Source organism: Betta splendens, chromosome 6 (genome assembly GCF_900634795.4).
Source record: "Betta splendens chromosome 6, fBetSpl5.4, whole genome shotgun sequence".
In the NCBI taxonomy this organism is placed as follows: Eukaryota; Metazoa; Chordata; class Actinopteri; order Anabantiformes; family Osphronemidae; genus Betta; species Betta splendens.
In genome coordinates this window covers 10,239,718-10,260,695 of record NC_040886.2, presented here as the reverse complement: position 1 = coordinate 10,260,695, position 20,978 = coordinate 10,239,718, and the positions used below count along the sequence as shown (strand labels likewise).

The 20,978-nt window shown below is 42.2% G+C and overlaps 4 protein-coding genes across 6 annotated transcripts; 2 read left to right on the top strand and 2 right to left on the bottom strand.

Moving 5' to 3' along the window:
* Window positions 1-3,018: 3,018 nt before the first annotated feature.
* On the top strand, window positions 3,019-4,791 carry LOC114857398 (leptin-like). The gene is made up of 2 exons (XM_029153842.3): window positions 3,019-3,627; window positions 3,713-4,791. The coding sequence occupies exons 1-2, from the start codon at window positions 3,478-3,480 to the stop codon at window positions 4,046-4,048; spliced, it is 486 nt and encodes a 161-aa protein (XP_029009675.1). The 5' UTR covers window positions 3,019-3,477; the 3' UTR covers window positions 4,049-4,791.
* Window positions 4,792-4,930: 139 nt separating this feature from the next.
* On the bottom strand, window positions 4,931-10,928 carry rbm28 (RNA binding motif protein 28). The gene is made up of 21 exons (XM_029153830.3): window positions 10,788-10,928; window positions 10,533-10,702; window positions 10,264-10,410; window positions 10,063-10,169; window positions 9,890-9,965; window positions 9,714-9,806; window positions 9,535-9,606; window positions 9,302-9,404; window positions 8,957-9,195; window positions 8,785-8,851; window positions 8,533-8,642; window positions 8,370-8,443; window positions 8,108-8,243; window positions 7,697-7,761; window positions 7,422-7,580; window positions 7,119-7,268; window positions 6,910-6,984; window positions 6,765-6,831; window positions 6,338-6,476; window positions 6,045-6,159; window positions 4,931-5,292 (listed from the first exon to the last, which is right to left on the bottom strand). The coding sequence occupies exons 1-21, from the start codon at window positions 10,814-10,816 to the stop codon at window positions 5,161-5,163; spliced, it is 2,325 nt and encodes a 774-aa protein (XP_029009663.1). The 5' UTR covers window positions 10,817-10,928; the 3' UTR covers window positions 4,931-5,160.
* A 237-nt stretch (window positions 10,929-11,165) lies between these two features.
* si:dkey-5i3.5 (uncharacterized protein LOC565091 homolog) lies at window positions 11,166-13,516 on the bottom strand. Its single transcript, XM_029153840.3, has 3 exons — window positions 13,280-13,516; window positions 12,415-12,661; window positions 11,166-12,284 (listed from the first exon to the last, which is right to left on the bottom strand). The coding sequence occupies exons 1-3, from the start codon at window positions 13,514-13,516 to the stop codon at window positions 11,923-11,925; spliced, it is 846 nt and encodes a 281-aa protein (XP_029009673.1). The 3' UTR covers window positions 11,166-11,922.
* Window positions 13,476-20,963, top strand: prrt4a (proline rich transmembrane protein 4a). Of its 3 annotated transcripts, none has more exons than XM_029153827.3 (3): window positions 13,476-13,602; window positions 16,426-17,225; window positions 17,994-20,963. In XM_029153827.3, exons 2-3 carry the CDS (start codon window positions 16,544-16,546, stop codon window positions 20,057-20,059), a joined length of 2,748 nt encoding a protein of 915 aa, XP_029009660.1. In that variant the 5' UTR covers window positions 13,476-13,602; window positions 16,426-16,543; the 3' UTR covers window positions 20,060-20,963. The 3 variants fall into 3 exon arrangements, with proteins under 3 accessions (XP_029009660.1, XP_029009661.1, XP_029009659.1); XM_029153828.3 differs by lacking the exon at window positions 13,476-13,602 and adding an exon at window positions 15,061-15,525; XM_029153826.3 differs by lacking the exon at window positions 13,476-13,602 and adding an exon at window positions 15,561-16,204.
* Window positions 20,964-20,978: the final 15 nt, after the last annotated feature.

Below are 20,978 nucleotides of genomic sequence, written 5' to 3'. Positions count from 1 at the left end.
ATCCAGCTTCCTGTGCTTTGACTGACTTCTTTTTGTCTGCATTTACTCATGGACGGGATCACTTCCAGACATAACAAGGAATGTGTTGGTTGTTGTGTTTGATTTCAGAGCTTTACTTTCATTGCAGCATGATTCAGTTTATTTGTCATATCCCGTAGGTTTTGCACATGTAAGCATGCAGGTGTAGAAGTAGATGTGGTCAGTGTCATGCAGACTCACAGACAAAGCTTGTACAAGATGAATGGTTTCCTGTAAAACACATTTCTTTAACAATCCCTCCCCTGGAATTTACTTCCAAAGAAAACTTTTTGTTCTCTAAACAAATGTAATATTCAAAACCCAGAGGTTTTGGTGTTTGAATCCTCCCACTTCTGCAAACCTGCGAACGAGCTGCTTTTGTGCCGTATGCCTTTAAATTCTAAAAAAAGGACCTGGGGCCAACGGACGTGATAACGAGCGAGTGATGAACTTTTACACGGTCTGATTCTGAAGTGCCCCAACAATAAAAAGAAGCTGAGTCAGCCCTTTTAGACCAGCGGACGGCATGAAAACAGCGCATAGTGAATGGCAGCACTCTCAGGATCAATGAATCCAAATTCCCGTCATTCCTGTGACTCATGCAGACAGATCGTGCTCAGCAAAATTCCTGGTTTCCAGGCTGCGTCTGGACGAGTAATCTGATACCGAGGCTCCTCACTTGCGCTAAATGACACGAGAACAGGCCAATAGCACTGTGTTAACCTCTGGGTCTGTGCATTATTCTACCTCACTCCCTGCTAAAGTCATTACAGCCCATCTCCTAATCCCAAAGATGGTCCTAAACATGCAGTTTAAGTGAGTGCTGGTGTGTTTAGTTTGATTAAGGGGAGCACACGCTCCCTGTGAGAATGTGACTCATATGCTCCCATAAGTCATGTGACACAAATCCTTCATGAATTATTAATGATGCCCTGCACTGTCCTTCTGTCACATTGGAGGAGTTGGTGTCGCGTCCTTCAGGGACTGGGTTCGATTGATGGCTCAGGACTCCAAGGGAGCAAAAGTATGAAGGTCGACGACGCCATTTGTTGCATGAGACCTGCGGACTAAACTAACACAGTCATCACCTGACATCTTTGTCTGGCAAAAGAGGAAGTAACTTGACTCATCGACTTCGTGATCTGTTCGTGGCTGAGCTTAAAAGCGACGCAGACGTTGTAATTAACCTTCGAGGTGAAAGCAAAACCACAGATCCATCTGAAATGTAAAAATAAGACACAAGCACTGTCTGTTTACTGACTTGCACACAGAATAGAGCAAATGTGAATTCCGGCGTGGGGTCATAGTTTCGACGTCTCAAATCTTTCCTGTACACTGCGACGTCACATACTGGCAGACGAAACGCTGAATTAAAAATAGTTCCAGTGTCAGGCAGCGTTTATTCAGCCCAGATGTCAGCTCCATTGCTGGCAAGAGACCACAGCGGAGAACAGTTCTGGAGAAATCTCTTTAATAATTTCGGAAACTTATCATCTAATTATGTAATTCGCTTCATTCCTTCATGTTTTCCCTTCATGAATAATACACCATTCCCGTTGAGCATCCAGACGTTAGGGACCGTCACCCTTTTACTTTTCTTCCCAGAAATCTGTCCTAATGCCTCGTTTTCCCAACAATCCTGAGATCCTATCACGTCTGTTTGTTTTGCTCAAACTGTGGCAATGACCACTTGTTACCGGTTTTATGAGCCCTCTGTGACTCCTTGTGTGATGCTGCGCTCTCATCCTGGTGGAACGTGCGCGCAAGCATGCAGGATTTACTGTAAGTTACCTTAGGAAGAAAGCGAAAAGAGCTCTGCGCTCCAGGTGTTTTTCTCTTCGGATGAAACTTGTGCTTCGGAGAAATAGAGAAACGCACTCCTAAGTGACTCTTCTTCCCATTGAGGGAGCAACAACAACATTACAAGAAAAAGTGCAACAGCAAAAGGCCCGAAAGCACAGAAGAAAACTTGACCACAGCTTTGTGTGCTGGAGAAGAAGCCATTCACAACATTTATTAAAGACCAGAACAGACCACAACTAACTTTAAAAACCCACAGTAGCAACAGGCATCTGTGGTGATAAAAGCCTGAATCTGGTCCCAGTCCAACAGAACCAGGCTTCAGGGAGCGACTGAACGTAAAAAGACTCTTCCAAGCATTATTGCATTGCCTTTATATGATACGGTAGAAAATGGATGAATACTACTTCCATTATTTCTGGAAGTGGAGCTGGGGTTTAGCTCCAAACTTCTCCTTTCAAGTACAGTGTGGTGATGTGCAGAGTGGCATTCACTCTATGACCTCTGAGTGTGAGCAGTGAGTGGTTGTTAGCCCTGTGATGCAAGTATTTTACGTGTGCCTGGTCACACAAAACGTATCGATCCTTCAGCAAATAGTAAAAAAAAAAAAAAGGCAAATCTGTGCACGCACAAAATAACCGGTGTGACGGAATCAACCAAAAAGATAAGAAGCACAGTTAAATTACTAGACTTATATATATATATATAGACTGATATATGAATTAACCCTGCATCTGTGTGTCAACCATGTCACACGACAACGGGAAATGTTTACAAAAATGAGTCCAGGATGTGACATAGAGCAGCGCTGCACGTTTTTCTGGAGTCGCATCATGAAGAAGCATCATTCATCATCATTATCTCTCACCGGGGACATTTTCCACGCAGGAAAGTTGTGCAATTCTGGATTTGCTGCAGTACAGTAAGACTGACATGGGTTGAACTCATGCTGCTCCGGTGGGATTTAGAGTGGCTGCTGGCAGAGGCTCTTCCCCAGGAAGCGTGTAGTGTGTAAAATAATCCTTATCAGCTCATTTGGATGAAACTATTCGCGTGACTCAAACGTGTCATAGGAACAGTTACCAAAAATGCGCTGCATATTCATGCCTCCCGCCTCCCGCAGCGCCACAGGGGGGTTCAGGGGTATGGGATGGAGAGAGGTAAGTGGGTGGGTGGAGGGCGGGGGTCAGTAAGATGTGACTAAGGGATGAGTCAACAGCTCGACTATAAGATACCCTGATGGAGCCCCACAGTGGCACACACGCAGCCACCAGCTAAGGTAAGGTCAACTCTCCTCTCCTATTGCACCTGAAGGCTGCGCCGTCGTTTCACTTTAGCTGCATCTGGTTTTGTTTCAAGAGTTAACAGCTTGTTGGGACGTTCGCCGACTTATTTGATCTTTGGACCAGTTGTACAAGCGTAAAACTACAGGTGTCTCTAACACAAATATTTGCTGGCGTGAACAAATATACGGAGGAAATGACTAAAAGATTAGAAAGTAATAGTAATAGTAGGAAACAAACAGGGCACTGATATGAACTTGTTGACGTGACAGCAGTGACATTAAGAAACTATTAACTGCATACATAAATCCTATTCCATTTCATCCTTCTCCCAGGAATACTACTGCATTGGGGAATTCTGTGCATCCTTGGAAAGATGGACTACACTCTTGCGCTCCTGTTCTCTCTGATGCACATCCTGCATGTGACCACAGCTGCTCCTCTGCCACCGGAAGTCGTGAAAATGAAGACTAAGGTGAAAGGGATGAGTGAGCTGCTGGTGAGGAGGCTGAACGAAGATCTCCAGGTAAGGTTATCGGCTGTGTTTCTGAGGAAGACGGGGGAGGAAAGTTGGCTCGTCTTGGACTGAGTCACGTTCCGTCTCTTTCCAGATCCCTTCTGGGCCGACCTTCAGTCCACAGGCTAACGATATGGACGGCCTGTCCTCCATTATAACGGTCCTGAACGGTTACAACAGCCTGATCTCCGACTCGCTCACCGGCGTCTCCCAGGTGAAGTCGGATATGTCCTCGCTGACGGGCTACCTCGATCAGTGGAGGTCCGGACACTGTCCTGAGCAGCAGGCAAAGGTTTTGGTGCCGGCGCCGCTGGAGGAGCTGCAGAGACGGAAGCATTTCACTCACACCGTGAGCTTCGAGGCTCTCATGAGAACCAAGAAGTTCCTCAAGGAGCTGCTGAAGAACCTGGATCATCTTAAGACTTGCTAAAAGCGGATTTTAGGAACAATAATTAGAGGTTTGTCGAAGCTTCGGATACTGGATGAGAGTCAGAAAGGTCTGAAGTTTATTCTTGAACAGGTACTTATTTATATGTATTATATGTATGTATATATATGTATATTATATGTATTTATTTATCTATTGTAATTAGTATTTTGTAAAAGTAAAAAAAAAAAAAGGAACCTCTTCATCAGCATGTTTGCAGCAAAGATGAAGTTTCCTCAGGGATGTTTCTAAGTGAACAGACCTGGAATGGCTTTGCACATAGATAAATGAGCTGCTAATATGTTCGCATGATCGCCCCGTTTAATCAGTTAAGTCTGCCTGAAAGTTAGGATCTGCGCGTTAACTCGAAAAAAAGCTGATTCACGTTGACTTTAGCCGGATACATCAGTGGAGTGATGTCATCACTGGAATCTCCTGCCCTGAAAAACGTGGAAAGTGGCCAAGAACAACAGCTGTGTTTGATGAGGAGGAAAACGAGAGAAAGGGTGAAAAGAAACTTTGTCAGTTTTGTTTCTTCCATAATGGCTATTTATACGTTGTATATATTTTGTATTTTTGTACTGCCTATATTTTTTACAACTAATTTGAACTGTTTATACATATTTAATAAACGTATTATTGTATTTAACACTGCCAGTGAGAAACGAGCATGGAAGAGAAAGACAAAGGCACGTAGACAAGGTTAAAGTGTCTCTGTGATGATTTATCTCAGAGTTCATGTGTGGGGAGTGTTCTTCTATCAGCTTATGATTAACTACTGTCAAAACATTAAAGTAAATGTTTTATACTTCGGAACATCTGTGAATTAGGCCATGGGTGTAAAAAAGAAATCTGAAAATTAAAAAAAATCAACACAAAATTGAATAACTCTACTAATTAGATTTATAAAAATACACAAGGAAAACATTTTACACAACAGAATTTTGAGCATGGATTACAAAATGCAAACATGGGTCTGAGTAGAGTTTAACATGACTTCAATTACTGCACAAACTGATGAGAACCAGCACATTTATTCTAAAAGCTCAGGATGTTAAATATACAGGATCTGTGTTATGGTAGAAATAAAGACCTTCTCTCCCACACTCAAATGATTAACTGTCGAACCATTTGTTTCTTTTGACACCAGTACTGTTGCCCATCAATTTCTTCTTGTACTGCTCCACCAAACTGTCAAAGCGGTCGTTATCTCTGCTCTTGAAATTCTTCTTTGCAGCTTTAACGTTCTGAAACATAAATAAAAAATATATAAAATCAGCTTTCACGTAAACTCATAATTTGTCATAAAATGTCAACTAAGCGCTAAACATTATAGTTTTAGAAACTAAGGGTGCACTAATAGAGTTTTATTACAATAAACGCTCCCAAACAGTGGAACACAATATACAGTATAAGGTGAGAAGACATAAACTGCATTGACATTATATGAAGTCTCCCAAGCTGATTTGAACTAACACACTTAACCAATATCTGAATAGCACAGTGATAGTCCTGCTTGTTCACCTTAAACACTAGACCCTGATGCCTTTCTATGCTATTGGTATTAGTTTACAGTGTGTGCCGGAAACAAACCTCCTCCATAAGATTCATCAATTACAATAATGCAACTACAATAATGCTTGGAACGAAGGAAGAGACCGGATGGGTACATCCCACATACAGCTTCCCGTCATACCAGCTTTTTTTCCATTACTTCTATACTGCCAAGAACCCATGTTTTTTACATTCCTGTGGTCTCAGATATTTAGCCATGTAGACAACATATCTCAAATACTTTTACAGCGATGATTCAAACATGGCTTTATATAGAGCTACTTCTCTTTACTCTTTATATTTGATCATTCATGGGTCAAAACTATTTTAATTCTGAACTATTACTTAAACACTCAAGTTTTGTGAGTTATAAAATGACAACTGTGCAGCTGCTCTCCGCCTTGGGACTATGACCGCAGATAAAAAACTATCCTTATTTATAAACCTGGCTTCTTGGGTGAGTGGGCTTCTCCATCTTTTGTTTTTGATGTTCTCTCCTTTTGGATCCAGGTTTTGCTTTCTTGGGTGGTGGAGCTTGCTGCTTTCCTTTATCCCGCATTCTGCAAAAGATGACAGTTCACAGTCTGTCATTTAGGTGTTGATGCTGTTGACTAGTACAGTATGTTTTCATGGCTCAAGTTCATGAGGAAATGTCACCCTCTCTATTACTCTGCCAGCTCGCCTAACTGATATTTTTGCCTGTCAGATACACAATGGTAATTTAGGATAAACCCTTACCTGATCTTGGGTCCGCGATGGGAAGGCAGAGGTAGAACCTTCTTTCTTTTCTTTCCGTTCTCTAGATCAATGTGTTCGACCTCAGGCTTGGTCTGGAAGCCAGAATACTGATCATGTTTCTTGTGACTCTGAGGAGTAGCTGATTAAAACAAACCAAGATAGTGGGGGAAAAGGAAGTTCTTCATAAGATTAACATATAAATGACTGTTTATTTCAGTTTAATTCACTCCTAGGAGCCACACAGACGTGGCTGTCTACACCACTACTGTAACAATGACACTTTTCATCGAGTTAATGCAGTAGAAACGGTTTAAGAAATGAAACAGTCCAGATGTATCACAGTGGATGACTTCCACTGTGATAAAACAAAGCTCTGATAAAATTGACTGTGTGTGCAGGATGATAGCATGTTTTGATCTTTCATTACCTCCTTGATTCAGTGTGGACTTTTCAGACATCTGTGCGTCTCCTTTTAAGGGCTGAATATTTAATGCCTGCAGGATGATGCACAGAGGGTTGGTTTCATTCAAAATAAACATTCTGAGAGTCTAAGGTGGTCGCATTGCACAAACCTTGCTTTTCTGTTGTCGCATTTCTTTTATTTTGAGTTTCCTCAAGTCCTCCAAAGAGAACTCAACAATAGGTCTCTGCAGGGTGATATAAAATACACACATATGATTAGTTACTACAGTATTAAAAGTGAACTACATGTATGCTTCCCAATACATGCAGTTGCCCTTTAGCACAATGATCATACGTGGAGCAATCAGTAAAAATGTACCTTATGTGAGGTAAAGACGTTAGGGTTGTTGTTAAGGTAACGCAACACAGCGAGAGCATGTTCATGCTCCTGGAACTGAACAAAGCCAAAACCCAGTGACTGTCCCATCGTCTGACCCTTCAGTGGCTTTTTGTCATACATCACCCGACACTACGAGAAACAGAAGGTGAACAACAAAATGACAAAATGACAACTACACCCCCTAGTGGACAGTACTAGGTTTTCAATTGTGTGCCAGTCTAAACCACTAAAAAATGTGTCTATTAAAATAAAGAATAATTAATAAATTTCCATGTTTCTCACTTCTGTGATGCGAACTCCCTTGGCTCCTTTTACTGCTTGAAGGCAGAGCGATCTGAGTTTCTTATTGTCTACTGACTTGGGCATATTATGGACACACAGACGAGTCTTTGAGACAAACACATTCACGTTTCGAAGCTTGGCCCTCTTCATTTCTTCAAACTGAGAAAAACACAACATTAAAGAGATAAGTCACATACAGAAGTAACTCTGAAGATTAGATAATACGCTGCATGTACAGTAAATCAAAGATAAAGAAATATAAGACATTTGCTCACTCTGACTCGTTTGGCCATGTCTGCTTCAGACACATCCTCTGCTGCTTTTGTTCCAGCACGGATCACTGTGTTTAGATGAGAAAATACTCACTTCAGTAAAAAAAAAAAAAAAGAAGCATAAAAGTAGTTATCAAAACATTGGGCTGATCATTTTAATCCTTCAAGGGCCGCAAGAAGACATGATTACTTTTTTAAGCAGTTGTTAAAACCGTAATTCGGAATGTTAATTTGTGTCCTTATATCATGCGTGATAAGCTTGGCTCCTGCTTTTGAATGAAGCCATTCTTAAACTAAGCCTCTAATATTGTTAGCTCGTCACATAAGCATTTAAACTAAAGGGTGACTAGCAGAGGGTTGTAGATGGAGAACTGAAAATGTGTTAAAAAAAAAAAGACAAACAGCTTTACTCACATCCTTCCCTGGCCAGGTACAGATTCCTAGTTCCTGTTTCCACCTTCACCTTTTTTACTTTCATCTTGGAAGCATCCTCTCTGCTCACTGCTGCTACAATCAACAGCTTCCTGCCATCAACACGGATGCCACCATTCTGCATCAGGTAGCACAATGTTATGAGGTAGCAACATTGTCTTATTACAAAAAAACAGGACGACTGATGATGTCAAGGCTGAACAACGATGAGTAATATTTAAGTGTAGTTATTCATACACGCTACCTCTGCTTCATCTTGTGACGCAGCTATACATCGCTCTGCAGCCTCTTTGGTCTTAAACTGAGCAAATGCACATCCTGGGGAAACAACAGAGCAGAAATTTATGATTCAGTCTATTTTCTAAAACACCAAAATAAAAAAATGGTTCACTCAAGCGCTGACCAACCTTTTGAATGTTCTGTGTCTGGGTTGACAACAATCTTTATGTAGTTAAGCTCTCCATACTGTAGGAGTACTTCTTCAAGGCCATCTTCCTCTGTGTCAAAGGACAGGTTCCTGCATCAGACACAAGAGGAGATGATGATGACTTAATAAATTAGGTGTGCAGAGAATCTGAATGTAAAACAATAAAGCATTGAGAGATGGAAAAGAATAAGACAAATGAAAGCAGATTAAAGAACAAGTATAGGAATCAAACCTGATGAAAACTGTTCTGCCCTCTGTCACGTCTGAAGGGAGTTGTTTCTTTGAGGTTTTCTTTTGCGCTAGAGAGCAGTAATCAAGACATGTCAAAAACATTTGAAAGTATTAAGAATAGAGGTCAAGTCACTTAACAAAAAAAAAAAAAAAAATCGGACAAGAGATAATACCTGATTTGCGTTCATCATCCTCACTCTCCTCATCATCCAGACTATCATCTTCATTATATGAATCAAGACTACCATCATCATCATCATCATCATCATCATCATCATCATCGTCATCAACCCCCTTATCGTCATCGTCATCATCATTATCACCATCTTCATCATTATCAGTCTCCTCCATGCTATCATCTTCATCATTCGATTGGGATTCATCCACCTGCACAGTTGCTTTCGAAGTGACTCTATGAAAAAATGTGGATTAAATTATCATTATGAACATTGGTCATATGCCATCAATGATCATAATGCAGAGGTTTAAATACTAGAGGTTTTAATAGAGACCCACACCTTTCCTTTGCAGGAGCTGCTTGTGTCTTTTGGTCATTCGCATCTTCAGTGTCACTTTCTGTGTCTGATTGCTGTACACTTTCCACCTTTACATTAGGATTTTCTTCAAGACAAATAAAACAAAATTATAACTGTATGAAGTAAAATATTTTACCTACTGCATTACAAACTATGAGTTTGCTCATCATTCTTATCGCCCCTATGTAACGGCCATTTACAATGCTGATGGTCACCTGCGATGGAGGACCGCTGCGTGGCAATGAACTTGTCCTTTGGAACAGCCCAGTCAACTGCTACCTGCCGACCTGTGAATGAAACCATTGTAATGAAATATAAAGTCAAATGTTCAGACAAAGCAAACTCCTGTCAGGAATTGTTGAAGAACAATGACAATGGAGACATAGTCACTGACCTTTAATCTCCTTCAGGTTCATTGCATTAAGGGCTTTTGCTGCCTGGGCCATGTTTGTGAACATGACAAATGCAAATCCTCGCATCTTCCCATCTAAAGTAAATAACATACATAGTTTAACCAAAAAACACATTGTAAGTCAAAACATTACCACCAGTGACAATTACAGGTTTTACCTGCTTTTAGTGGTATTTTGGACTCAACAACTGTTCCAAACTTGGCAAATACTTCTTTTAGATCATCTTCAGAACACTGTAAAAAATATCAAACTACAGATCAGATCACCTTAGTTTCTTATTGAAACAGAGCAGTGGTAAGACAGTAGTTCAAATGACGGCTGCTCACTAACCTTAAAACTAAGATTCCTTATGATGAGCTTAGCTTTCAGCTGTTTCTTCTTCACCCCTTTGGATTGCTGTTGTTTTTTCTCTGGTAATGACTCTGGCTCCTTAGTTGCTAAATGAAACGCATAAGCGGGAGTGTGAATAAGTAGAAGCAAGTCAAGGTGGCAGCTGTGGCTGTTGTAGCTTCTATAACGTGTGTTACTTACCTGTTGACTTTTTTTCTTTGACTTTCTTTTTCGCCACAGACAGAGAAACAGCTTTTCCGTCGTAGTCCCTTATTTCTTTCAAGGCTCGTTGAGCATCTTCCTCCATAGAATATGTGACGTATCCAAATCCCCGACATTTTGCTGTGCCTAGTTCATAAACAGCATGACATGGTTTTAATAGTTATACGTGTTTTAACTGTTACTATTTATTGGACCTCCAGCCCCGGTGCATCTCATTAATGACTTGTAATGAACAAGCCCAGCCTCACCTTTCTCTCTGACCACGAAGCACTGTTTTATTGGACCTATTTCAGAGAATATCTCCTCCAGACGTTCATTCGAAGCTGAAGCTGGGAGAGACCCAACGAAGATGGTTTGCGCTGGCATGTTTGCCTGCCTCGTTAGCGCTAGCTCGCTAATAGCTGAAACACCGGAGGTCCTGGTTGTTAACAGACCAACAATAGACTGTAGTTTCCAACTATTCGATGTCACACGAAGGACCGACACCACCACACGCTACCTACTGTTCAACGTGACCACCGCTAAGGCGCATGGTTTCGCGTGTTTACATCATGTAGGCAGCCATCTTCACGTTACCGGAAGTAGCCGCCGACCTTTCACCTCTTCTGTCCGGCTCACGGCGCCACCTGCTGCTGGGAGGGTGAATGTTACACGTAAAAGCAAACCTGGGTCCAGGAAATAAAATCAAGCAACACGGCCACTCAAACATTATACATTCACTATTTATTTCCAAATCCCAAACAAACAAAGAGAAATCACATAATCACATGTGTTAAAGATAAGAAAAATCTTTAATAGTCCCACAGTGGGAAAATTACTTCACACAGCAGCAAGTACAGATTTAGAGAATACAGCAACAGAACAGTTCGTGTTGGCACAGTACAATGCAGTACAGTACAGGTAGAAACACATGGCATCTTGGAGATTATCAGATGTGCAATAACAAAGACAGGCATTATTAAAAAAAAACATCCTTGCATTGATGTTATTGCTATGGTAACCACTCAAAAAAAATCGAATGAAGTCATTTGTGCAAATAAGATACGAGACAAACATTCAAATCAAGGCTTGGATATTGTCTACAATAAAGTTGTAGAGTGACAAGCTTATTTATAGGCATTAACAAACCCTCAAACAGTACATAGTGCTGCAAGCTGCTAAGAAAAAAAATGTAAACTTAAAACCTTCTAATAATTTCACCCTTTAGGACTTTTATACAATTTTAAAAGACATTCATGTAGTAATTTAAATGGTATAATGTGTTCATTCATGAGTAGTGTAATACTAAAATACTTTTTCCCTGTTAATAAGATCAATAAAAGAGTCACAACCATGCTTCATACTCTGATATTTGTGCATTACCTTCAAATACCTGCTGCTGCCAGACAGAAAGCTGCATCCCTCTGTGTGCCCTGAGTACAACCCCCTGCATTTGTAGTTATAATATATTTTCTCCATAATACGTATACATACCTATTCAGTTTTTCGCTCATTGTTTTATATATCTATGATATATAAATCCTATTATTCTTTTGTCCTATTATTGTTGTATTAGCTCTGCAGGGTCTGTATTACACCAATTATCACTACAGGTTTAACAAGTAAGTTAGCAAATGTTTAGGCTGTCATGTAACCATGTCATATTTTAGCCTTCAGCGGAGTCATGTGGACTGTGTGGAGGAAACGTTCCAGGGTGCTCAGATATTCTTGTGGATACTTCCTTAAGTGACCTGCATGTGTTGAAATCTGCCACTTCTTCGACGTAACGTTCAACCCCTTCTTTCGCCAGTAATCCATCAACTCCTCCAAGGTTTGGCTATCACTTAATGCGTCGTTGGCGCAGTAGAAGAACAGTGCAGGAGCAGTAACGGGAGTATCCCAAAACACTTGGATGGCTCTGTTGAAGTAATCCACTGTTTGTTCCTTAAACAAGCCGAAGTACAGAAGACTTGTTTGTTTGACCAGTGTTTCCCAACGAGGAAAGAGAGTCTTACTTAGACCTGTGCAGAAAAGAGAAGATCCTTCTTTAGCTTCTGACCAATTAAAGACTTTGAGTTCAAAAACAATTGGTGACAATAACAGATATTAACAATGAGTTAATGTGATAAATGATCTAAATACTTTACTTACCTATGGCCATATTTTCCACGGAGCCCACAACCAAGCTATCATAGACTTGACCCATAATCCTCCCTGTGAGCGGCTGATATTTCTGTGTGTCCTGGGACACATGCATCAGCAGCTGAGCAAATGTGTAGCCTCCTATAGAAAAAGCATGGATGAGCAGTGGCCGGGACACAAAGCGTTCACTCTCAAGCAGCTCCAGCAACTTCTTTCCATGTTCCAGACCCCATCGAGGCCACAGAAACTGATTGACCTTTTGAGAATCAAAAGCAAACCAAATACATCTTGTTTTATTTAGCTGTTACACACATTAAGAGTCATGGAATACCAATAGCAAACACTCACTTTAAACCTGAGACAATAAGATTAAAGAGAAATAAATGCTAAATGAGAAACATATCTATTATTACTACAGACTTACAATCAGAAGGCTAAAAGGAGACCTGCGCTTCAAGTTGCAAGCTTACACTCCCATAAATAATTCATTTTCATTTTAGTTTCAGCTTTAAAAACAACAATTTTTTTATACATTTAGTGAATTTACAGGACATCTTTTTGTTTTTAAATTGCATTTCTATGCGCATCAAACTAAAAAACGAGAATTTCCCTGTACCCTGGGTTAAAAAAAATTATGTTGTTCAGAACACCTTATCGTTAAAAGTTAAGTTTATATTGACAGTTCTCACTAAACAAATGAATGGGAAATGCTTTAAAAGGTGAAAGTTTAAAGGAAGTGTTTACTTATTGTGCATGCATAATTCTGTTTAATAATGATCGTAATTATAATATTACAAATAACTGAGAAGTTACCTTATTTATATAACAAACAAACAAAATAACAATCTGTAGGTCAACGTCATATTGTCCTTACCTCGCTCTCCACAACAAGCACATCAAAGCCGGTGTGGAAGTAGATTTCACAATATTTGGTGAAGCTTTTGGGACGTGAGCCCAACCAAGGCAACATCAGCGTGAGCGGTTTTTGGTCTCCAAAGGTTGGTGTTTGGGGTCTTGAGGCTGAAGAAACCAGTTCATTTGTGTATAACGTGACATTCTTACTGATGTGATGAGCAGCAATGCCTCTGCTCACAGCCATCCTGGGAAACATATCAACCACTGCCAAGATCTGGAGCAAATCTAAGGAACCAATGGAAACAAAAGGAAAAGAAGCCTGAGACAACAAGCCAAGCAACAGTATGTTTACACACAATGAACCCTTATCATAGAGCACTCAAACGTTACAGTCATTCTGAGCATTGTTGAGCGCTAATGACATTAATACACGGAATTCTCGTGATTGTGATCCTTTTAGAATGGCTTGTTGCTAATTCAGTGGCGTGGTTTACGTTCGTGGCTTTTCAGAGCGTTATGTGACACTAACTAACTAACTAACTAACTAACTCACTCACTCACTCACTCACTCACTCACTCACTCACTCACTCACTCATAATTTGACTCTTTTTTACACTTATTATATGATATAATAATGTAATATATTAGTATAATCCCATACAATGTCGGATTAAGGAAAGTAGATAAATTGACTACGTAAACAACGTACGTTTCGTTACAAAGTTTGCCAACGTAAAACTCTTGTTTCCTGACGCGTATGTCGCTAGTTACCTGAGTTTACGTTTGAGTCAGAGATGCTCCACGCTGCAATGTGAGGTTACGCATTTGAACAAAGTTGTCCTACAATCATTAATGTCCTACTGGCACAGAACCATTTGTCCTCCTCCCGCAGCTTCCGCCTCTCGTTCTTCCTCGGCTGAGCGTCAACGGCATCGCAGGCGAAATGCTGCCCCCCCGCGGCCACATCAAGCACTAAACACTGCGCAACGTACGATGCGCGGAAAAAAACGAACAACTAACTCACATTCGCAAACTTTGGGGCTACTTGCGTATGTTTAAAGGAACCCACTCCCGAATTTGCCCAATATTACTTAGAGCACTTTTGTTTTTTAGTACTTCTTTTACTTTAGGAGTAATTAAGTGGTAACTTAACCTCGAGTCAAAGTATTTTTCCCCCAAAATATATTTTAAGGAATATACAGCCGTTTTAATGCGTGTATCATAAAATAAATGTAGGCATTAAACCCTTCATTATTACTATTATATTATTCTAGAAGCAAAATATGAAAATATTAGCTTTGCTTTAATGCACTTGAGCAGTCAAATATAACGTTACTCATTATATTTAATTTAAACATATACAACATATACATTAGGAAAAATTCAAAATCTGGAAATAAATGTTTCAAATAAATGAAACTGTTGGACATTGAATCTCAGAGGAGAAAAGATAAGCCAAAAGCCACCCAATCATCTTTACTGCGACCTTGTCATGTGTTTGTTGTGCAGGTTTGTGTTCGTGTCTTATCCTCACAATCACACTCCCAGCTGGAACCCATTCTCTGCCGACTGAGCCTCGTCAGTGGATGACTTATCTAAACAGAAACCGGTGGCCCAATGAGTTTGGATAGAAAGTGTGAGGCGGCAATGATTTGGCCATTTCCCTCGCTGAGCTCATGTGTTTGGCCTGTCATTGTCCATCTCCAGTCACTTTAGTTCCGGCCCGGTTGCTTCTTTCCTGTGTCCTCATCAGACGGCGGGTTAATCACACTCCCCTGGTAGCTCCTACTGTCACCAGTGAGTGACGGTTAAAAATTATAGACATGTCTGTCCTTTGGCCTGTGCTTCCTTGAATATAAATCCACTTTCATGTCCTGCAAGTGGAATCCTGTGAGAGGAGCCAGGCAGCCTCCCCGCTGTTGGCCGTGGCATCTGCTGTCACAGCCAACATATCTGTGTCATCTAGATTCAGCCTTGTCTTTGAGTTTTGTTCTAAATATGTGTGTGGCCCAACACCCTGAATTCTCACACCACAACAAACCTACCTTGAAAAAATCCAGTTTCTTGTTGACTTTCACGTTTACGTTAGCCAGACAGAGGAAGGGATGTATCGCGTGACTCTAAATGCATCCAAAGGTATGTGGATGTGGATCGCTGTCTATTTTAGAACCATCTTTGGGAATTGAATTAGGGCACGAGGCTACTGGATTTCCCCAACGGATGACAAAAAGCATCTGAATTTTAAGCAGACAATAATGACAAAGGTGAGTGACACGACAACACTATGTCGTAAAACCATAGGTATGCAATCATTTGCAAGAAGACGAGAGGCACGCGTTAGATTCCGTAGCTCCTCTGCTTATGCACACGCAGTCATGCAATATGCATGTCTGCTCTTTACAGGGGAAAATTCTGCCTCATCTACTGCTGCGATGTGTTTCCAGCTGAGCTGCTGATGCGGTGGCTGCTTTAAGAAGAAGGGCACCGCATCGGTGGTAAATTACAGCCAATAGCAAGTATTGATCTGTAGCAGTGGTTAGTTTGGACACAGTCAGCCTGTTGGCTCATCAGCCTGGTTGTGAACCTCTATTTTATTCTCTTCCGTTTTCCTCTCTTCGCTATTAAACAAGACACAGCAGCAAGGTTCCTATGCAACTAGACGCGATGCGGTGCTGTGGCTGATGAGTCAGACGCAGCACAAGAGCGGTGGAAACAGTCAAACTGGACGTGAGATCGGTGCGGCGGCAGAGTGTAGGACAGTGGGGGCTGTTTAAAGGAGGTGGGGTCTGTCCCATGCGCCGCTGTCTGATGGAGAGAAGAGGGGCACAGCTCGGTGGGTATGAAAGGACACGGAGCGCCACGCACAGAGTGACTGCAGGCATGCAGCAGCACAGAGCGGCATATATGTTTAACGAGGCTGCAGCAGAGTTGGGAATTGATGAGGTAAGAGCGCCGGGACCAGGGCAGCGACAAGAACCAGAGCAGTGGCATATTTACGTCTATTCATGCACCACCGTGTGCGATGATGAATGAATCACTGCACTTTTTATACAGTGTGTGTGAAAGGAATGGTTTAGGATTCAAATGAATAGTCCTCATCCACTATGCAGAGTCAGGCTGTTTATTGCTGTATTCATTGTGTCTCACGTGTGATTTCTCTCCAGGTATTTTAGACACGATGTGCGAGACCTGAGGTTAAAGATCCGTCAAGCATGTGATTGGACAACAGCCTCCCAAAGCTGCAGCATGTGACTCGGAGAGCAGAGTTTACGGAGCCTCGCCATGGCATCTTTGTGGAATCTTTATCTTCTTCTCCCCGTCTCCTTGCCGCTCTCACTTCACGCATTGGCATTAACTGGGAAAAACGTCGAGGAGACGCAGCAGCTGGACGCAGACACAGCGGTGCAGCACCTCAGTCAGCCCTCACGGACCCCCCACGGATCTGGTTTAGCGGCTGAGAATTCCACGTCGGGACCCCAGAGCGCTGACTTGCTCCGTCTGCGTCTGGGTTGGCCTTTGTCATCATCTGAGGATGTAGACAGACAAGGAGTGCTCGGTGAATATGGTGATTTAGAAGACGTTGCCTCCAAGGAGAGGACGCGACCATTGGCGTCTTCATCAGCTGGGGAACCTCAAACTAGGACCAAGCATGAGCCAGCGGTCCTGTATTCCACACAGGCTGAGGAGAAGCAGCCGCTCTTTTCAGGCTCTTGGGACGAGTCAAGTGACAGCTCCTCACCTTTTCTTCTCTCTGGCCCACTTCCCTCAAATGGTCCAAACCAGAACTCCACGTCACCTCTGCTTGTTGGACTTTGGCCCAGGAGGAGCACATCTCCACCAGTAGCCGCTGGTAGGAGGGAATGGGCCCCAGGCCCTTCAGCAGGCTCACCAGGAGCGAGGCAGGAGGGGACTGTCCCAGCGACAGAGACGGGAGATGGAGCTGTCACCATGGAGACAGAAAAAGGTATGCATCCTTCCTTTGGCAGAACTGAAAGCTTTCACTCTCTCTAAAACTCAACTAACTTTTGTTTTCTCTAATCTCACTCAATCATCCAATTCTTCATTGAAGAGTCCTCCATTTTTTATATATTGGTTTTAGGTTTAATCCAAACACAAAATCACCCTCTGAAGCTGCCAGAGCACATACACAGTCCATACTTACATTATTAATAGTCTCACAATCAGTCAGATATGAAGGTCAACATCAGCACATTGCTGTTAAATGCCACATCAAAGACAGTCTACTGCCACTGACCACGCTTAATAATAGCCACAAGAATGAGAGCAACAATGAGGTCAATACAAGCTAATCAACGCATCTCTTTCCTACGCTGAAACACACTCTACTTGTTCATGCTCCCGCTCTGTCTGTGACCCAGTTAGAGATCCACGTTTACCAGCCTGCTCTGCTTTATTATGGATTAACTTCAAACACAGCACATTCCACTGTGCTCTCCTGTTGACAGAAAGCTGGAGCATATTAAAATGTATATTTAAATTATAATAATTAAATTAAGTATTCAAAACAGAATAAGCATCATATTAAGTCTAAAGGCTAGCTAAATGCTAGTACCAGCATGTTGGTAGCAAAAGAATGCTAACATGCCAATGGAAAAAACCTTGCATATTTACCACCTTATTGTAATGTACCAGCTCCATTTTCCAGCTAATGATTCAAACTTACCCTTTTGTTGCACTCTTTTACTTATGTGATATTGAACTTGTTTTACAGACGACTCCATCAGCAATGGCTTGCATGTCTCAAACACCAGTGGCAAGTGGCCTGATGCTAACATGGCCACATCTACCACACCCTGCAAAACGGCGAACCAGACCTGGCCACCCACGGATGCGGCAGATCTGACTCCCAGTGACTCCTCTCTCAGCCACGTTCTCTTTGTCCCCCTGTATTCAGATTGGAACTCTGCACTGGCCACGTGGGGGTTTGCATGGGAGGCGCACATCTATGGCTTGGGGTCTATCTTCAGTGTATTTGGTCTGATCTCGGTGGTCTGCCTATTGGGCCTGCCCCTGCGCTGTCCTCCAGGTATTCCCTACTTCTCCCTGCTGCACTTGTTCCTCTTGGCGTTTGCAGGAATCCAAGCGTTCTGTTTGCTTTATGACGCTTACAATCACCAGGAGCGTCTTCCGCCTCTAGAATCCCTCGTGCTCTCCGAGCTGCCGTTCCCCTGTTTGATCTCAGCTTTCTCTCTGGCCTTCCTCCTTCTTACTCTGCGTTTGCGCATGCATCTCTCACTTCCACTTGCTATCTCCACTTCCTTCTCTGTATTACCCAAACCTTGTCTTTTTCTATTCATATCCATGTTGCATTTTGGAGTCTCTTTGGGATGTGTTGGATTGCTCCAGCTCTTCCAAAGCCTACCCATCATGATCCTCCTATTCCCTCAAGGTTTGTTTGTATGTCTCACCATCTTTCTCTCGAGCTCCTACCTCATTTTTTACTGCCTAATACAAATCAATACTAAGCACATCTACAGGTTGAGTGACAATGCTGAAAGTGGAGGATCTCCTGAAGTGACGAGCTCTGAAAGTTGTCCCTTTGCCAAACTGGAGGACTGGGATAGAGCAGCTGGAGCTGGAGTAGGAGCTGCGTTGTGTTTGTTGGCTTGTGGAGGCCTACACCTTTATGGGATCCTGCATGCCCTTGGTGTCGGTGGGGTTGATGGCTATGGGTTCCATCCTTGGCCTTGGTGGGGCTATCAGGTTGGTTGCAGAATCTGTGAGGTTGGGGTGTGTCTAGGTCTGTGCCTCATTGGCTCACACCCTATATTCTGTCACAACTACTCCCCTATAAAGACTCGTCCTCGGCCTGGATCCTGGTCTCGCCTGTCCTGCAGTTCCCCTACACGAGGGTTTACCCTGCCCTCTCATGCAGGTGCTGATTCTCCTGTCCTCACCTCTCACGATTCCTGGTCCCAGAGTAAGCAGGAGAAGCTTGTGGTCTGTGATGTCATCACCAAAGAACAGTTGGAGGCTCTTCCTCTTTGCCAAATGCTAGATCCTCCTGGAAATAGGGTGCTCTGCCAGAATCGAACTACTGTGCTTCCTCTACCAACACCCCCAAGCCCACCACACAAGGCTAAAAATACAATAGATTCCCAGGTATCATCACTGGATAGCTTGGGTCTAGAGACTGACTCCACTGTGGACCTACGCCCTCCATCTCCCATAAATCTGTCCCGAAGCATTGACCAAGCTCTGTTCAGTGAATCCTTATTCTCTCATAGCATATTTGGTTTGCCAAGGCTGTATAACGCTTCTTCAAGTCTATCTCTGAGCTCTCCAAACCAAAATACATCAAACCATGGTCCTGGTTCTATGGAAAATCCCTTCTACCGAGCATCTTCGTGTGGCGACGTGAATCAGGAGAACGGCCTTTCCACTTCGCGACCTTCCCAGCCACGTGGCTCTTTGACATCTCCCGGCAAGTCTCCAGAGCAATGGGATTGGAAAGAAAGTGTTTCAGGGTCAACGCAGGGTCTGTGCAGCAATCCCAGGGAAACAGCAAAGCTGCGGTCGCATTCCTGGGCTAACAGAGGGCAAAACTTTGCTCAGAGCAGTCTCCCTCGAGCGATCCCTCACCTCTCGTACCACAGGCGTTACCGAACGCTGAGTTTAGCTTCCCAAGACAGCCAGGGATCGGGCCGACTTGCAGGGACTAAACGTCTGAGTGAAAGCAAGCAGCTCGAGTGGGATCTGGCTGTGCAGGCAGAGTTTGTCAATGTCTGTAGACAAATTGATGCCCTGAGCGTTTGCAGTGATACGATCGAGTTATAATAGGATTTAAGACCTGAGGCTTCATCTGTTTTTAGCCATGTCACTATGAAAATGCTTTTAAAATACAGGTAAATGATAACTTTGATCGTATGTACAAACTTCTTTGACATTTATGAATTCTGAATGATTGCTGCAGAATTAAACTGTTATTAGGAGGTTAATATTTTTTAATTTTTGTCTAAATACCTTAATAATTTGCTAGCCTGCAGCTAAGCAGTAAACAGATTTGGAAACATGGGAACAAAGACTTTGACCTGCAATGCGTTTCCCACAGAGTGTGTGTGTGTGTGTGTGTGTGTGTGTGTGTGTGTGTGTGTGTGTGTGTGTGTGTGTGTGTGTGTGTGTGTGTGTGTTGTTTCAGTGTTATGTAATATACCTGGTACTTTTATACACACAGCATGAGTTAACATTTCCTGCTTGGCCAACGTGCTTAGTGATGTTTATGGAAGCTTTTTCCTCATCCAGTGTGAGGTTAATGGTGACAGTTTTTTGTTGATTTGCCAAGGTTAGAACTCATGGTTACACGTTACTGAGAGTTAAATGTGGAAATGAGTGAATCTTTACTGCACTGCCCTCTAGTGGTAATGTAGAAGGTTATCTCTACAAAGGTCAAGAATATTAACTGCTTTGTTTCTTATCCCTGACAAAAAAGGCGAAAAAATGTGACATATGTCAATCTTTGATGATCTTTATTCACACAGCACTATTTACATTATATGTCAGTTTGGAGATTTACTACACATGATGGTGAAGCTGTACAGAAAAAAAATTACAAATGATTTTGTTAACGTTGTGTACAAGTAAATTCATTTACTTGTTTTGCAATGTACTGCAATATAAGATCTCATAACCATGATCTGACAGAAAGTATGTTTCAAGACTAATAAAATAGCTTCATAATTAATATTTTGTTCACTTT

Excerpts from the sequence above, each read along its gene's own strand:
- rbm28 (XM_029153830.3), bottom strand. The coding sequence starts at position 10,816 with ATGCGCCTTAGCGGTGGTCACGTTGAACA. Across the intron at positions 10,411-10,532 it reads CTTCGTGGTCAGAGAGAAAG|GCACAGCAAAATGTCGGGGA; the intron begins GTGAGGCTGGGC and ends TTTATGAACTAG. Across the intron at positions 5,293-6,044 it reads CCACTCACCCAAGAAGCCAG|AACGTTAAAGCTGCAAAGAA; the intron begins GTTTATAAATAA and ends TTTATGTTTCAG.
- prrt4a (XM_029153827.3), top strand. The coding sequence starts at position 16,544 with ATGGCATCTTTGTGGAATCTTTATCTTCTTCTCCCCGTCTCCTTGCCG. Across the intron at positions 17,226-17,993 it reads CACCATGGAGACAGAAAAAG|ACGACTCCATCAGCAATGGC; the intron begins GTATGCATCCTT and ends CTTGTTTTACAG.
- si:dkey-5i3.5 (XM_029153840.3), bottom strand. The coding sequence starts at position 13,516 with ATGTTTCCCAGGATGGCTGTGAGCAGAGGCATTGCTGCTCATCACATC. Across the intron at positions 12,662-13,279 it reads TGCTTGTTGTGGAGAGCGAG|GTCAATCAGTTTCTGTGGCC; the intron begins GTAAGGACAATA and ends GATTCTCAAAAG. Across the intron at positions 12,285-12,414 it reads CGTGGAAAATATGGCCATAG|GTCTAAGTAAGACTCTCTTT; the intron begins GTAAGTAAAGTA and ends TTTTCTGCACAG.
- LOC114857398 (XM_029153842.3), top strand. The coding sequence starts at position 3,478 with ATGGACTACACTCTTGCGCTCCTGTTCTCTCTGATGCACATCCTGCAT. Across the intron at positions 3,628-3,712 it reads GGCTGAACGAAGATCTCCAG|ATCCCTTCTGGGCCGACCTT; the intron begins GTAAGGTTATCG and ends GTCTCTTTCCAG.